Source organism: Globicephala melas, chromosome 12, assembly GCF_963455315.2.
Source record: "Globicephala melas chromosome 12, mGloMel1.2, whole genome shotgun sequence".
NCBI lineage: Eukaryota > Metazoa > Chordata > Mammalia > Artiodactyla > Delphinidae > Globicephala > Globicephala melas.
Window position 1 is genome coordinate 15,509,866 of NC_083325.1, and position 18,058 is coordinate 15,527,923.

Below are 18,058 nucleotides of genomic sequence, written 5' to 3' on the forward strand. Positions count from 1 at the left end.
CGAGGCCAAGGTTTGGGGCTGGGGAGAGAACCAATGCAACGTGTCAGCCTCGCCTACAGCTACTGTGTTGCAAAAACCACTCCTGATTGTCACAGTTTTGGTGTATTAGCACCCTGTTTTTAGCCAAAATACTGAAACTGGCTAAGATGTGCGCTAGAATCAGGTGAAATATTCACCAGTAGGGCAAAGAACAGTGGAGAGAGCGAGAGGGAGAAATGGGAATTGGAGAAATAATGAAAATGTAAAGATAAGGAATTTATAAAACAGTTGAATGTCTATAGAAGTTCGATGTATTTGTTAATTGAATCGTAATGATTGATTCTAAAGTATGTAATTGTGTAAAATTATTTTTATGAAAAAATCTTGTGTGAATCAAACAAGTTAAAACTATGGATGTGCTGTGGAAGCATCCCAAGTGTCCACTGAGAGATGAATGGATAAAGAAGATGTGGTGTATATAAACACACACACACACACGCACACACACACACACACACACACACACACACACAATGGAATATTACTTGGCCATAAAAAAGAATGAAATAATGCCATTTCCAGCAACATGGCTGGACCTAGAGATTATCATACTAAGTGAAGTAAGCCAGACAGAGAAGGATGAATATATGATATCATTTATATGTAAAATCTAAAAAAATAATACCAATGAACTTATTTACAAAACAGAAACAGACTCAGAGACATAGAAAACAAATTTATGCTTACCAAAGGGAAAAGAGGGAAGGGAGGGATAAATTAGGAGTTTGGGATTAACAGATACAAACTACTAAACATAATACAGAGAAACAACAATGATTTACTGTATAGCACAAGGAACTGTATTCAAGATCTTGTAATAACCTATATTGGAAAAAACTATATGTATAACTGAATCACTTTGCTGTATACCTGAAACTAACACAATGTTGTAAATCAACTATACTTCAATTAAAAAAAACACACAACTGTGATGTGCTATGCACAGAAATGGTTTCCTTATAGAAACACGTGGCAACAAACAGAATCTTTTTTTTTTTTTTTGGCTGCCCGTGTGGCTTTCGGGATCTTAGTTCCCCAACCAGGGATCAAACCTGTGCCCCCTGCAGTGGAAGCCAGGAGTCCTAACCACTGGACCGCCAGGGAATTCCCCAAACAGAATCACTTAGATGGAACAGAAATACCGTTTGACATAGCCTAAGAGTTCTTTCAGGGCACTTCATTTAATATTTTCTCACTTGGGTTACAGAGAATGATATTACTGTCTGGAAAAATAGCCGGCAGGAGGCTCCCAGAATCGTGTGTCACTTTTTACCTTTTTCTTGACAGCGTCTTGACCCTCTGGCCTTGGTGATTTGATGCTCAAATTAAGCAGCTTTGTTCATAACTCTGTTGCCCTTAATCGTTTTCTCTTTATTTTGGCGGAGGTTCCCGATTTCATTAATGCCACGCTACCACCTGTGGAGCGCATCGCTGCTCAGGAGATCGACAGCTACTTCCGCTGGGAGCTTATCTACAAGATGAACAAGAGAATGGGGAAGCGGGTGAAGGCCCTTTTGGAGGAGTTCCCTGACAAAGGCTTTTTCTTTGCCTTTGGAGCCGGTGAGTTGCAGGCTACTTCTGATTAGACCCAGGGCTCTGCTGCTTCTCCCGAGGAAGGAGTGTTGAGGTGGGCCCTGCTACGCGGTGAGAGGAGTGACACCTTCTTTGACTTTTTGATGATGTCAGAGTATCCGTCGTGGTTGAAACTTTGGTGCCTGTGACACTAGCTCTCCCTCCACGTGGGGCTCCTGATACACTCCGCAGCCAGGAAGGCATTTCTCCCTCTTCTGAACTCAGCACTTAATCCCAACTTCTTACTGGCACCTTTCTGTTTTTTAACTTCCCTTAAAATTCGTCTGTTTTCTCTCTCCTCCCTGACTGTAGCGTCCTAAGTCTAAGGCTGGGGGCTGATACATCAGCTATTATTAACCATGAGTAGTATACATGGAAATACACTGGGAAAATTATTTCCTTTTGTGGGATTTTTGAAATAAATTCTCTTATCTTCTTGAGTGATTTTAACATATCTTTGCAGCCTCCAGAATTAAGGACAGAAATGCTGGAGGCTGGGTAGTGTGCAGAAGTGTGTATTTGCTGGTCTAGGTTTCTTTTCAATTCTTCCACTAGCTTCATAAACTTGAACAAGTCACCCCACTTATTTTTTTTTTCTTACCAGTAAAATGCGGGGTTTGGAGAGAAGCACTTCCGGAATAGCAGAATGAGTGATCCAGTGTAATCTCCTGATCTCACGATCCTTAGCTTACTTACATCTGCAAAACATCTACCTCCGTTTTTTGCCATGTATGATAACATTCACAGGTTCTAAGGATTGGGATCTGAATATATTTTGGGGAACCGTTATTTAGCTTACCACAACATCTGAAAATTAATGTAATATCCCATATTAATGGAATAAAAGACAAGAATCACACGATCATCTCAATGGATGCAGAAAAGCATTTGACAAAATGCAACTCTTTCATGATAAAAACACTCATCAGACTAGGAATGGAAGGGGACTTTAACAACCTGTTAAAAAAGTTGCTATGAAAAACGTATAGTTGACATCATCTTTTTTATGGCCAAGTAATATTCCATTGTGTGTGTGTGTGTGTGTGTGTGTGTGTGTGTATATAGCATATCTTCTTTATCCATTCATCAAGTTGACATCTTTTCATAGTTGACATCATGAAAGACTGAATGTTTTCCCCCTAAGATGAGGAACAAGACACGATGTCTGCTCTCACCACTTCTCTTCGACATTGTGCTGAAGGTTCTAGCCAGGGTAATTAGACAAGGAAAAGAAATAAAAGGCATTCACATTGGAAAGGAGGAAGTAAACCATCTCTTTTTTCATCATCTTGTGGATAGAAAATCCTAAGTAATCCACAAAAAACGCCTATTAGAACTAATAACCGAGTTCAGGATACAAGGTCAATATACAAAAACCAGTTGTTTTTCTATACCCTAGCAATGAATAATGTGGAAATGCAACTAAGAAGCCAGTTCCACTATATTCAGTATCTTGTAATAACCTATAATGGAAAAGAATCAGAAAAGAATATATACGTACATATATTTACACATACATACACATTTATATATACATGTATAAAACTGAATCACTTTGCTGTACACCTGAAACTAACACAACATTGTGAATCAGCTATACTTCAAGAAAAGAAGTAAGTTAAAACAAAAGAAACCAGTTCCGTTTACAACAGCATGAAAAACACTAAGGACTCAATTTAGTGAAGAGCAGATGCAAAATAAAAACTAAAAACATCATGGAAAGGAATTAAAGAAGACCTAAGTAAATAGAAAGACATTTCATGTTTGTGGATTGGAAGACATAATAAATAGTGTTAAGATGACAACGTTCCCCAGACTGAGCTGCACATTCAGCGCAAGCCCTATCAAAATCTCAGCTCCCGAAAATGCTTTAAAATTAGTGGTGAGGGTTGCACCACTTTGTGAATGTTCCCCAAATCACTGAATCGTACACTTGAAAAGAATGAATGTTATGTTATGTGAATGATATTCAATAAAGCTGTTGTAGAAAAGAGTAAGGGGTCAGGTTCCTGTACCTTGTTTGTTGAAAAATTCTATCATGAAACAAATCGCAGTGTCGGCCTTGGTAGCCCTGGGTGGGTCTGGGAGTGGCTTCCTCCTCCGTGAGTCCCGTGTTCCGTAGTTGGATTGTGGACTGTGCTGTGTGGCGCTGTGCCCATGTCTGGCCTGTGTCAATGAATGGCTTTCAGCTGTCAGCCCTCACCCTGCAGGCACCCCGACAGGGGTCAGGCCCCAGAGGGGCAAGGAGAGGCTTTGAGAGGACGTCAGCCTGCCAGGTGGGTTGGACCTGGGCAGTTTGGAGGGCCAGCCCTCCAGATGGAGACTGTGCTGGACAGATGGCACAGGTGACACTGGGACACCTGGGCTTGCCTGATTCTCAGTCATGGTTCTGCATACGGCTGCAGCTCTGGATAGAGACCTCACAGCCCCTGGGCACTCTGGGTATCAGGAGTGTCCTGCATAGCCACCAGGGTGCAGTTATCTTTGTGGGGCTGTTTTCTCCACCTCATGAGTCTATTTCTTCTGGTGCCTTCTGAAGGCTGAGTTGACCAGAGGGAACCACAGAAATTCAGAAATTGCTCCCAAACTCTTAGCCTTGGCAGTGAGAAATTTAAAATGCTGTGTGGCTAGCACACTTTTGATTGTAAAGTGAGGATCTCCCCAAACTGAAAGCTCCAGAGGTTTAAACTGCCACAGCGACGTCTGTCACGGGGATCTGCAGATGAAATTTAAAGATGAGAAATGGAGCTCACCTTTGGAGTAGAAGGAAATTGAAGTCACACAGAATAGCTTGGTCCTTAATGATAAAGATTGCTAATAGGGGCTGTTCATTTGCTCGACAAATCCTGTTTTCATTCCTAATTGGTTGAGAGCATGGACGCTGGAGCCAGACCACCTGGGCACCACCTATGCCTCTTCGTCATCTGTAAAATGGGGGTAATAATACATCTACCTTATAGGGTTGTTGTTGGGGGGAGGCTGAATGATGTGTAAAGCACTGAGAACAGTGCCCTGCACCTCGTAATGCTCAGGAAATGTTAACTATCTTTATTATTGTGATTACTCCCTGTCACATGGACTTGGTAACGGCTGGGAGAGTGGAAGCCATCGCCGCAACATTCTGCAAGCTCAGTCTCCTCCCCCGGCCCCGAGTCCAGGCACACTCTATACATGAGTTTGCTGTGCTTCTGCACCGGGGCTAATCTGGGCCTTGCCAACGTCCCTTTCATCTGAGTCAGTTGCCCTTCATCAGTCTTGGGGTCCTAAACTCTACGGTTGGACCCAAGAATGCAGTAGAGCCCAGTACCTTCTGCCCCAAACACCACCCTCGGGCTCCCCAGGCTCCCAGAGGCTGCTCTAAGTTCCCTCTGCTTCTTCGTGCTGTGGCGTCAGGGCAAGGGAGAGTTTGGATGGACCTTAATTTGCTTTCCTGGTCTCTGCCTCTTGAGTATTCGGTTGTCCACATTGCATAGACTCTGGGGCCAAGCTGCCTGGGTTTAGATTCTGTTCTGCTGCTTCTTTTGTGTGTGAAGTCCTGAGCCTCCTTTACCTGTTTTCCATTTTCAAATGGAGATAATAACGATGCCTCTGTTCTGCTGGATCAGAGGATGGAGCGCTGCAACTTAATTAGCCATTTAGGACATTAACGTGCCAACTGTCACAGAAAGGGGCATTGTGACCCCAGAGGATCATGTCAGTTCTGAGCATCAAAACCTGAAATGAAAGAAGATGCATCCCAGGATCTACCCTTTTAAAATACTTATTTCACGATGCCACTGTAAGCTTATCTGGTTGATCTTCCCTGCTTTTTATTGAAAAAGAAAAAAGTGAAATAAAATTCAGGTTGAGGTTTCCAGCTCTGGTGGCTTCTGCTAAAAGGAGGGTTTTATTGTGCATTTTTAAGTAGACATAGGACAGAAGGGGCCTGGGGTCTCAGAGGTGCTTGGCTTACATAAACAAGAATGGTCAGGACTGTCAGCTCTGGATCCGGAGGTGGAAGGTTGGAACTTGGTGTCCTCTTAGCTGTGTGACTCGAGGCAGCTCACCGCATGGTTCTGATCCTGAGTCCTTATCTCTGAAACACGGCTTACCCTGGCAGAGCTGTTGAGAGGCCCCCTTGCAGAAGCTTTCTGAACTGTACTGGGCTGGTTAGAAGGGACGGGGTTGGCAGGGTTATTTCTTGGTTCTGGGGTGTGTGTTTTGGGGTCACGAGAGCTGCCACATTTCTGATCATTTTTCTCACTGCAGGGCATTTCATGGGCAACAACACAGCTCTTGATGTTCTGCGGCGCGAAGGCTATGAGGTAGAGCACGCCCCCGCTGGACGACCCATCAACAAGTAACCTTCCTGTGCTTCTATCCCGGTCAGGAAGCAGTTAGGGGAGCTGAGAGCCGCACAGGGCTGCTTGGGCGCCAGGGTGGGCTGTGTCCTGAGAGACTCCAAGGGCCCCAGCACGGACACCAAGCGGCCACTCGGTCCCCAGCTCAGCTGGCGTCCCCTCGTGGCTGGGACTGTGTCAGACTTGGGTTGGCCGGCCAGGCACTTTGGGCAGTAGAGGCCACACTGGCCTTTCCTCAGCAATGCTTGGGGCAGAAACGAAGGTAAGGGGAGGATGCTCTTTGGTCCTGGGGCCCAGGAGGGGTGATTTGACTTAACGCTCAGTGCCTTTGACCTGGGCCCTTGGGAAGTTTTAGGGAGGCAGGTGGTGGAATCAGTCCTCATGTAAGGTCAGGGGGGCTGGAGATGCTGGGAGTGTCTGTCAGACCCATCTCCGGGGCAGAAGCAAAGCCCCTTCTCTTTCTCTGAGCTGTTTCCTACCCCCAGGTCTGTTTACTTCTCATTTTTATGCAGAGTCACCCTCCTGCCCTGTGGCCTCTTCTGTAAAGAGTTCAGGAGGCCGGGATCTCCCACCCTCATCAATGCTGCTGCCCCACGCTGGCCTCCCTGCTAGTCTCTGCCCCGTGTCCAGTCCTAGTGGGCACAAGGTGACCCTTCCTACCCACTTTGTACCAGTCTGGGCTGCCCTAACAAAATACCACAGACTGGGTGGCTTTAACAATAGAAATTTATTTTCTCATGGTTCTGGAGGCTAGACACCAAGATCAAGGTGTCGGCAGGTTTGGTTTCTCCTGAGGCCTCTCTCTTTGGCTTGCAGGTGGCCTTTTCACTGTCCCCATGTGGCCTCTCCTTGGTGTGCACACAACTCTGGTGTCTCTGTGTGTCCACACTTCCTCTTCTAAGGACACCAGTCAGACTGGATTAGGGCCCAACCTAAAAGCCTCATTTTAACTTAATCACCTCTTTAAAAGTCTTGTCTCCAAATACAGCCACATTCTGAGGTACTGGGGGTTAGAGCTCCAGCATGTGAATTTTGAGGGAACACAGTTTCGCCCACCTTCCATTCCTCTCCCACTCCCTCCAGATCGTGGTCACCAGCGCCCCCTCCTGGCAGAGCCCTCAGCTGCGGTGCGAGGACTCCAGGAGGAAAATATATGCCCTCTGCTGAGGGGACGGAGAGGGGGTCCAGCTGTGGTGCCTGCCCGATGGCTCCCTTCTCCAGGTCTCCGGGTGCCCTCTTTCTCCTCGGAAGACCCACCTTCACCTCATGTTGTCTCAGGCCAGGTCCTCCTCTATCCCGTCACTCCAGAGGTTCCTCCTTGGGAGCCCGCTTTCCATCCCAATGAGCCATGATTCTCTGGAAAACTTGACTACATCCTGGGCTTATCTCATCCCCCACCTCTCTCCATATCTTGCACTCCGTTTATCAGTAACAGCCGTTCTTCACACAGTACTTTCTAGTTTACAAAAGCCCTCACCTAAGACTTCTTCTCATTTTCCACCTTCACCAGGCCTCTGGCTTCTTCCATTAAAATCTCTCTCAGATTTGCCCCCTTTGTTCCTAAGGTCATCGCCCTCTGGTCCCTTCTCCACCTTTCTGTGGGACTAATCTTGCAAGTGTCCCTGACTCAGAAACCTTCAGGGTTTCTTGTTGTCCTCTTCCAAAGTCCAGTTTCTTCATGACGATGCCTCGGCACCCATACCCCACCTTTTCCCAGCACGGATCTGCCTCTGATATCAGAAAACCTTTTGTCCTCGCCGCTGCCTCTCCACCTCTGCTAATGCTCTTCCTTTCCACTGTCTGCAGTCTCCCTCCACTCTTCCCCTGACTGAGAAAACCCTGCTGCAGACCTCCATCCATCTCTCCCTCCCGTTCTCCTTCAGCTCTGGGGGGAGAGCCCAGCCCTTAGGGATTCTCTGCTTGTTTGGCGGAGAGGGTCTGTGGATCTCTCCTCACCCACTGGACCGTGTGCTCTTGGAAAGCAGGGTGGGCTGGGCCCTCTGATCACTTCTCAGCCCCTGGCCCCAGGCTGACTGTCACGGCTGGGGTTTATCACACTATCTTTGGGGTTGCCAGAGAGGGCCCCGCTTGGGAGTGTGGATGGGTGTGTGTGTGTGTGTTGCTGGTTGTTCTCAGACTCCTTAAATCTGCCTCTAACCCTGACACCTGCCCCTGGGGGAAGAGAGGTCAGGAGTCAATATTTTAAAAATCTCTCCGTGAGATTCTGACACACAATGAAAGCTGAGAACCAGTCCTGTCATTTACTGGGCTGCTCACACTTCCAGGGGGAGGAAGGAACGTTTATTGATCAATTGTCAGGTGGTAACTTGGTTCACACCGACTCTCAGTTAACCCTCAACACCAGCCTGTGGGGTGGGGGTTTCTTCTCCTTTACTGATGAAGAAACCGAAGGTGACACAACTTGTCAGAGTCAGGATACAGTTCGGACTCCTCGCCTGCACAGCCCTTTTCTTTCTGCCCTTTCTTTTCCCAGTTTTAGCTTTCCAGCCCCTTCCTCCCTGTTCATGTAGTTTCCTCTGCCAGGGATCTATTCAGTGCCCCTACCCTTAATTCTATCAGAGTCTGTGAGATCCAGTGCAAAGGCCTGGGTTCACCCTCTCCCACGATCCTGGGGAGTTTGATGTGGATGGCTGCAGCAGCTGTCCTGACTGTGTTCTGTGAGGGTAGCGTCTAAGAGTTTTCAGTGGTGCACTTCTTTCTCTACGGTGCTCCTGGGTGAGGTCATGAGAGAGCATGAGGTCCCTAAAGGAGCTCCTGTTCAGGGAGAAGAAGGGGCGAGGGACTCTGGGCCCAGAGCCAGGGAGATGCCCATAGTGAAGGGGTGGGTGAGGACATAACGAGGGCACTGGCTGTGGAGGTACCTCCTTCCTTCTTCCCCTTCTCGGCAGCCACGTGATAATCCTTGAGGGATCTGGGCAGGCTGCTGTGGCTGTTGAAGAGCCTCTTTCTGAGCAGAGCCCTTATAGGGATACAGGAGGGAGGAACAGGGTTGAGGGCCACTTCAATTGTTCTAAGTAAAGAGCATTTAAACATTTTTCACTCCTCTTAAAACGCCGTAATCTTCAGTGACTTTCTAGGCAGTGGTGAGCCGTTGTTAGGCAAGTGCAGTAGTTATAAGCGGTTAAGAAAGAATCTTTTATTTCTTCCCCAGAGCTAGGGGATTTGGAGAGAGTACAATGAGGGTATGTGAGGGAGAAACAAAGGCGTCAAAGTGATCATTTTTCGAGGTGGTTTTGAGACCCCTGCCTCCCCAGCCGGCTTGAACTTTCATATTATCTGCCTTTTGTGAGGTCCCGAGCCTTAAAGGCGGGGGAGGGCATCATGCTGGGGGACCTTCCTTCAATTCCTCTTCCTTCCTCCTCTGTTTACAGAGAAGAGACCAGAAACCCGTTGTCACAGTCCGTCCCCTCTGCCGTCTTGGCTCCGGAAGCGCCTGCCCCGGAAGCTCAGGTACCGGAAGCTGGGTCTGCCGGGCCCCCACTGTTGCCGCTCCACCAGCCTCTGCCCAGAAGTCCCTACCTGCCGGGCGAGGCACGACGAAAGTTCCGGAAGAAGCGGAGGCGGCCGCAGCGGAGGCAGCGGCTCCGGCAGTTCATCGACCTGTGGGTCCGACTGGAGGAGAGGTGAGGTGGCTGGGCCGGCCTGGGCCAGCCACGAGCCCATCGCCCGGTCAGTCCTCACCCCGGAAGTGCGGGTGGGCGGCAGCCCAGGAATGCGGGTCACACTGCTTCAGGGGTGGAAGTTCAAGGCTGTGGTAGGGGGTGAGTGGCCCCACCATCACGGTGCAACCTTTCTCCTTTCTCATGGCCTGGACAGCGGTCTTCTGTCCACTCTGGTGGAGGTGAATCCAGATTAAAAGTAACTGTTTCAAGCCAGGGCCGGGGCCAGGACCCCATATTTATCTCTGTTAACGAACAGATAGGGCGGGGGGCATGGGTGGGTCTGTTAAAAGTAGTATGAGGCTGGAATAAAGGTTGAGAAGAACTTGATTTCCCAGCCCTTTCTCCACCGCAGATCAGGGAGAAGCTCATAGCTTTCCGGAGCTGGAAGCACCTCTGTAGGAATGGGCTTGTTCAGCCCTTACGTTTTGCAGGGAGCATGGTGACCACAGAATGTGCACTCGCAGAGATGCCCAGTGGGTGGATCAGAGGTGGGTAGAGGAGCCAAAGATGGGGACCCAGCCTGGTTTCTGCTGGAAGAACTACACCAGAGAGGCCTGGGATCCAGGCTACAGTTCAATTTATACCAAACTTTTTGAGTTCTTCCTATGTGCCCGCTGTTGTGTTGGTGCTGTGGCTTTGGGGGTGAACCAGACCGACACTGGCCCTGCCTTCATGGAGCTCACAGTCTGGGGAGGAAGCTGGATTTTGAGTTGATTATTCACAAGGGGAGTGTAGGGGGCTGCGGGGACGCGCGTGTGTGTGTTTGTGTGTTGGACATTACTACCTAACTTAGGGTGGCGGGTGTCAGGAAGGGCCTCCTGGAGGAAGCGACCTTTTGGTTGCTGCTGAGTAGAAGCCTGACAAAGTGAAGCCCAATGAACAGAGCTTCTGAGTCTGGATCAGGAGATGCAGGCATCTGATACCTGCATAGGTGCTTAATAATGAATGTTGAATGAATGTGTAAACAACTGAACAGGGAGGCGAGGGAGTTCCAGCAAGGGGAACAGTGCAAAAGTGGGATGTGGAGAGAGTGATCATGTTAAAGGAACCAAGATGAGGTAATTCTGGCTGGAGCCTGGGAGGTCAGTGGGAAGAGGGGTGAGGTAGGTCTAGAAGGTAAATTGGATGGAATCACTGTGAGAATCTCATGCCTGAGAGAAGTAGGGTGCCACTGAAAGGTTTGAGGCAGGCATTCCGTGTGCTGTGGGGTTAGCATTTTTAAATGGACAGAAGCTGGCAGCCAGATGTAACCTGGAGAGCACGGACAGATCCTGTTGGTGTCCATGTGCCCCATGGTGCCTGACACGGGGAGGCTCCTCAACCATCCTTCACTGATGGAGGAATACACTGACCTGTTTAGTACCTTCTCAGTCTGGGCCATTTCCTTTCAAGGTGGCCATGCAGGGATTGGGCACTTTACACCAGAGCTGAGCTGAAAGGACCAGGTGAGCCAGCGCTTGTTCTGTCTTGACCTGGGAAGGCTGCGTGGTGTTCACATGAGACCCAAGCTGGGGTAGGGGAGAGAGCCAGAGACCCGGAGAGGAATCCTCCTGGCTTGGCGGTGCCTCTCTGTGTGGTCAGGGAGGAGGGTCCCTGCTTGGCATTGCCCAGAGGCTGATAATTAGCAAGTCTGAGCAAACTAATTTTAATAATCCTTGAACCAAGAAGCAGATAGCTGGGGGAGAGTTGTTCAGTGTGCTAATCTTCGTGCCTGTATCATTTGGTTTTGTTGTAGCAGTAGTCACGAGGGCCAAGACGTAGGAAATCTATTAACGTACTAAGATACATTCCTGTCTTTGGAGGAGAGAGGTGAGAAGGAGCTGTGCAGGCCTTTGGGGGCCTCGGAGTATCCAGTGGCTCTTGCTGTGCCCTGAGACTGTGTCTTTCTCTTTGCCTCCAAGTGCTGGGATCCCACAGCTCCAGGTCCCCGTTCTGGACAGGCGCATCTCCGCCAAGCTGCGGCTCCCTCGCCCTGGGCAGTCTCCCCACAGCCAGATGGTGGTCAGCAGTGCCTGCCTGTCTGTCTGGACACCTATGTTATGGGTGCTGGTGCTGGCTTTCCAAACAGAGACAACCCTCCTGTAATGACCAGAGAAGCCAAGACCTGATGCCTCGGACTTGAAGGACAGCCATTTTGTACTCCACACTGTGCTCTGGCCCTGATAGGCCCAACCCAGGAGAAGAGACTCAAAATTAAAAAGCCAGCGTTGATTCTTCTTTTCCCAAGGAATGACTTTGGGTTATCCAGCAATGCTTGGGGGAGGTGTATAGTTTTGTAACGTAATGAGCTGTATGAAAATAATTAATTGTAAGAAAATTATTAAATACTTCTTTTGTGTAGATTTTTTGCCACAGTGTGTATACCAAGCAAACAGCTCTTTTTGCTCGCATGCTCTGAATACTATCCCTGCTGCACTCCTGGGCCCACTCCTGGGTCTGCCTGCAGCCATGGACCCTGCCCCTTTCCTCCTTCCTGCTGCTCTTCTCCCCATCCTCTCCTGGTTCTGGACGCAACAGTTGGTAGGCTGTAGAACTTCTGTTCTGCTCCTGTCTATTCAAGGTCTGGTGACTAGTGTGGGTCCTGCACTCTGACAAGTGCTTTCATTATGTACAGTGTGTGAGGGTGTCTCATCCACATGCTGAAGACTGGTGGATAGGTAGGCTTTGTCAGGGGTGTTGTGCAAGAAAATGGTTTTCATCCTCTCCCCCCGTCCCTGTCCTGTGTGTTACTTAATTATTTATATGTCTTTGTGATTTCCAAATAAAGTCTTATGAAGAATCTGTATATAAAATGACTAAAAATAGAATTTCCCTAGTTGAGTCTGAAATGGGAACTTTCAGCCCTGCCCAGCTGATACCCACCCCCCCTCCCCCTGCGGCCACCATGGTTACAGACCAGGGTCTCCCGCCTGTGGCAGAGTTTCCTTTTGGTTCTCGTGGGTCTCTGAGCAGCTCATAAAAACCCAGAGGGTCTGCCCAGGACTTGGATGGGGCCAATAAGAAGTATCTGGTTTCAGGTACCTTGATTGCCTGGGCTTACAGCTCTGTGGCCTTCCCTTCCTTTTTCCAGAGACTTTCTTGTGGGTTCATTCTTGGTCATTTCCAGGGCCAAGGAGATCTTTGAGTCCTACCGAGTGATGTGATGGCACTCAGGATCCATGTTCACCACCTTGGCTCCATTCTGTGCCACCTGTATTGCAGGGGTAGGAGGGCTAAACTTTCCGAGATTCCCTTGCTGCTATGATCGAGCGTCTTCTAATGAGATACACTTAGTGAGATTTGGAAGGTGAAAGGGGCAGAAGACCTTTTTCTTCGGTCGTAGTGGCAGTTATGTGCAGGCTCCAGCAGACACAAGTGTGTGCAGTGGCTCTGCATGAGGCTGGTGCAGCTTCCTGCAGCGTTCTGACCTCGGATTACAGCTGCTGCGGTGCCTAATGTCAACCCTCTGACTTCTGCAGCTGTAGCCACTCCCCTGACTTAGGAGGCACCTCTTCCCTCTGATTCCTAATAGAGGTGGTGCTCCCTGCTTCTCAGTGACTTGAGTCTACAGGATTGCTGTGGCTGACCCTGTTCTTCCTGTAAGCAGGGGGCGTGGCTTTCTCCAGAGGCTCACATCCTAGCTGGGTGGTACCCAATTTTTTGGCTCATATCCGGGCCGAGGAAGCAACAGACGCGGTTGGCAGGGCTGACGCAAAATGGTTTGCAAACCACAGCGGCTGCTCCATCTCAGCACTGCTTTTGAGGTGGCAGGGGCGCCAATGCACCTGGAGGGTGACTTGGCCAGTTTTCATACAGTTTTACCCCAAAGCGGAAAATTCTCTGCCCTTGAGTGGGAGCGACCTGCACAATCGTGAAAGACCGCAGGCTTTTCTAAGGATTGTAATCCAGCCCCACAGCATGGGGGAATGGCACCATGGGCCCAGATCTCATGTGCTGGGCCCTGAGCCTTAAACTGGTCTAGACATGGAAGAACCTAGGGCCACGAGACTGACGTGTACAGTGGGCCTTTCACATTAGCGTGAAGAGGAAGGAAGCCCATGCGGATGAGGAAGTGCTGAGGTCTGACTCGCCGCCCCTCCCCCGCCCCGCCCCAGTCCCCTCCCCGCCCCGTCCCAGCCACCCCCCCCACCCACCCCCCTACCCCCGTCCCAGCCACCCCCCTTACTGATGGGAAGCTGCCTCCTGCATGGGGGAGGGGGAGCAGGCTTAAGAGGTGAGCGCTGAACTCACTGCTTTCACATCAGAGCTTGAATTACCACGAGAAAGAGAAACTCAAAACACTTTATTTTAGGTTATAAAAGAAATAAAAGCCACACTTGCTACCTTTAAGCCAGATCAGAAGTAAACCTGTTTTGCTCGCATATAAATTACGCAGACTTTTCTCCCCCATCAGGAAAGATCTCTGGCCTGGTTCTTTTTAAGCACAGAGGTGGCACCTTTTCACTCATTTAGTTGGCAGAGCAAAGCCGATCCCTTGGCAATCCAGTAATCTCTGGACCGCTTGGAGGGTAAGAGGATGGTCACCACAAAGTTGGTTGAATGACCTAGTTAAGAATACAGGGAAAAAAGGGTTGTTACTTTAAAGAATAACCCCTTAATACAAAAACCACTGTACTGGGAGTTTAGACACCCGGGCTCCAGACCTGACTTTGCCTCTAAAGAAGAAGGGCAAATAGTCCTCTACAGATTTCAGTTTTATGCTGTATAAAATGAAGATGTTAGAAGAAATGATCCTTTAGGACCTGTCCAGCTTAGACCTTGTATAACCTTATAAACTATGTTTCAGGTTCTCTGCAGTTTGTTTCAGGGAGCATTGGACTAGGATTGAGGCCTGAGATTTAATGGGATTCAGGGGATACAATTGGTAGGTTGGGCATCCATCCGTTTGTCCATCTGCTTGTCCATCCATCCATCCTTTGTTCCACCCAGTAGGTAGGCACTGGGGTCCTGAGATGACTCAGTGCAGTCACAGGTATGTCCCTCAGCTCTGGGACATCTGAAGTAAGAGGGCACTTTTACCATTTCTTCACTCTGTGCCTGGTTGAGGGGGGCCAGGACCAGGTTGAGAAGAGGACCCTGCCCTCAGGATGGGGTTGCTGTTTCTGGCCTTCACAGCAAACCCCATCTGTGTGGAGGTCGGAGCAGGTGGTGGTGTCCCCAGCAGAGAATGCCTACATCTCCCCTTTCCTTATCTTTGTACGTCGTTCCCTGCATGGTGCCTTGGCAGGTGCTCGAATGACATTTTTTAGTACATATGCAGAATGTATATGTATAGTAACCATTAGTTTGAATTGAAATTCAAATAAGGTCCATACCTTGCAACAGTGATGTGTTGTTTAACAGGTAGTTTCCCCTCTGTTCCTTTTGCCACCCCCTTGTAATATATTTGTTGAAACAACCAGGCTATTTCTCCTGTGAGGTTTCCCAGAGTCTGGCTCTTGTTGACAGCATCCCTGTGGTGACTTTACACATGTTCCTCTATTCCTGCAAGGGTGGTTAGATCTAGAGGTGTGATCACATTCAGGGTTGAGTTTTTTTGGCAAGAATACTTCCTAGGTGGTGTGCACTTCCATCAGGAAACGCCTTGTGTCTGGTTGTCTTTCTTTGTTGGAATGTCAGCAGCAGCTGATAATTATTACTTAGAGCCATTATTTCATTAAGGTTAATAATTTTAAATTTTAGTGATGATTAAGTCTATAGAGTCCATCTGTGATTAATTTTTGTATGTGGTAGGAGATAAGGATCTAAGTTTGGTATAACCAATTGTCCCAGCATCATTTGTGGAATAATTTCCATCTTCCTGATCAATTTTAAATGATGCTGGTATTACAGGTCAAGTTCCCATATATGCACAGTGCGTTTCTGGGTGCTCTCTCCAGTACATTGGATCTGTTTATAGAATCTTGTGCCAGTGCACTGTCATTTTAATTACTACCTTTTCTTTGTTCCTTTTCCTGAAAACCACAGAGTTCCTGTTGGAATTTTAGCCAATAATAAGAAGAAAAATGACTCTATTAAAAAATGGGCAAGGGCTTCCCTGGTGGCGCAGTGGTTGAGAGTCCGCCTGCCGATGCAGGGGACACGGGTTTGTGTCCCGGTCTGGAGCGGCTGGGCCCGTGAGCCATGGCCACTGAGCCTGCGCGTCCGGAGCCTGTGCTCCGCAACGGGAGAGGAGGCCTGCGTACCATTAAAAATAAAAAAAAAAAGTACATGTCCCTACAAAAACTTGTAAATACCATTATTAATTTAAAAAATACCTTTGAATACTTTTTTAGATTTGTCATAGGAGTGGGAGGTCATGTGACACGAATGTCTATTTTAGTTCTAGTCTGTACATTACCCTTAGAGAACACCCTTTAACTGAATATTTTATTAGAAAAATAAATATCATCAGTATCTATATTCTCCATTCAAATGAGAAAGATTTTTTAGTTCTTTCTTCCTGGCTCCCCTCTCGTATTTCTGTCATCTGGAAATTTAGTTCCAAGTTATTATAAATTCATTTTTATGGTCAAACTATTAAAGATTTAACCGTGTGTGTGTGTGTGTGTGTGTGTGTGTGTGTGTGTGTGTGTGTTAAGTAGAGGATCAGTGGTGATTAATTTAGAGCCTTTGTATGTCCAAGACGGTCTTTATTACAACTTTTCGTTCAGATGATAATTTGGTTGCACTTGCAATTCTGGTTCAAAGTTGTTTTTCCTCAGCCCTTTGAAGAAGTTTCTCTATTTTTATATGAACTGTGGATAATGAGACATGTCTGAAGTCAATCTGATTCTCATTTTCTGGAATTTTAGTTCTAGTATATTAATGCATTTCATCTCTTTGAGAATTTTCTTTATTTCTGATGGTCTTAGGTATCACTCTGATATATCTAGGTTTCTTTTAAAATTTGTTTATTTGTTCATTGTATATTTTAAAAAATTACCCCTACCACTTTGTGAGATCTCCCAATCTGAGGACTCAACTGTTTCTTCAGTTCTGGGAAATTATCAGCCAGTTTTTCAAATATTACTGCTCTTCCATTTTTTCTCCTTTCTCCTTCCAGATTGCCTGCTAGATAAATGTTGGTGATTTTAACTCCTTCCACAGTGTCACTTAAAAGTATTGCACTGTGCTGTCCTTTGAGGGATTTCCTCAGTGCATTCTCTTGTCTCACTCTCTAGCTGTCTGCATTCAATCTTCAGCTTATCTTTTTATCCAGTTCCTTTTTTTCAGGGCTGTATCTCAGTTTCAGGTCTACTAAGATTTCTCTTTTTGTAGCATGGCATTCCACTTATTTGTTTTAAAATCTCTTTTCTACGCTGAGTCTCAGTGGATTTGATCAGAGATAGATGTGTCTACTCAGTCCATCATTTTTCAATTAGAAGGCACTGCTCAATAAACTACTTTCTGGGACTTCCCTGGTGGCGCAGTGGTTTAGAATTCACCTTCCAGTGAAGGCGATGCGGTTTCGATCCCTGGTCGGGGAACTAGATCCCACGTGCATGCCGCAAATAGGAGCCCGCTGGCCACAACTAAGACCCGGCACAACCAAAATAAATAAATAAATTGAAAGACACACACACACAAAATAAACTATTTTCTACTCATCAGACTAATAGAAGCAAGTATTGGCTTTATAATATTAATCTACACTCAGCATTAAAACAAATAGAATTTACAGCATTTATACATTTGTGTGTTATAAGTGGTCTTATTTTAAGCCTGGCTAATTGGTCCAAGATCACCCTTTGTACATTACAGTTCAGCATTTGGACTTTGATGATTGTAGTTTGCATTCGGTCATTATACTGATCTTAGAACATCCTCACCTGTGGTTGAGAGTGTTCCTGCCCGGGCCCCTGTCTTATAAAGTGGGGAGTGGTAGAGTGTTGGGTTTGGCTCATAATTTTGTTGGGGTTCAAAATGCACCACAGGCAGCATTGGATTCATCTGTCCGGGCAGTGCGTCTTCTATCACCATCTCCTCATTGTCCCATCGAGAAGCATCCATGAATATCCCATGGACAAGAACACCATCCTCAGGAGAGGGCAACTGAAAGACACCCAGAAGTTCATAGGTGAGAAGAGGAGAAGGGGTCAGTTTTGTGGGCCACCTCCTAGTCCTACATCCTCACTCAATTCTAAGAACCAATCCAGAGATTCTCTTATCACTCACATTTTGGAGAGGAGAATGCCAAGGCTCCAAAAGGTGAAATAATTTGCTTTTCAGTTTGTCACCAAATCTCATACTTTTCACACTCCCACAGGCTGTCCGGTAGGGGGTACCCCTGGGAAACCCACTGATGGGCTTCAGACTCTGATATCATGACATTAGGATTTTCCCCTTCTCATGGGAAGTGGATGGACAAGAGGGCTGTGATTATCATCTGTTATTTTTAGCAAGGCCTTTCAAAGATCTAGGTGCCGTTCCAGAAGAGAGGTT

The 18,058-nt window shown here is 47.4% G+C and overlaps 2 protein-coding genes across 2 annotated transcripts in view; one reads left to right on the forward strand and one right to left on the reverse strand.

Annotated features, from left to right (window-relative positions):
- TRABD2A (TraB domain containing 2A) overlaps window positions 1-12,278 on the forward strand; it is a 53,907-nt gene extending 41,629 nt beyond the window's left edge. The window contains 4 exon segments of the mRNA XM_030837546.3: window positions 1,425-1,599; window positions 5,860-5,950; window positions 9,344-9,595; window positions 11,536-12,278. Of these exon segments, the coding sequence (XP_030693406.1) occupies window positions 1,425-1,599; window positions 5,860-5,950; window positions 9,344-9,595; window positions 11,536-11,719 (702 nt within the window). The 3' untranslated portion in view covers window positions 11,720-12,278.
- Window positions 12,279-14,046: 1,768 nt separating this feature from the next.
- DNAH6 (dynein axonemal heavy chain 6) overlaps window positions 14,047-18,058 on the reverse strand; it is a 291,757-nt gene continuing 287,745 nt past the window's right edge. The window contains 2 exon segments of the mRNA XM_030837528.2: window positions 14,047-14,178; window positions 17,446-17,668. Of these exon segments, the coding sequence (XP_030693388.2) occupies window positions 14,075-14,178; window positions 17,446-17,668 (327 nt within the window). The 3' untranslated portion in view covers window positions 14,047-14,074.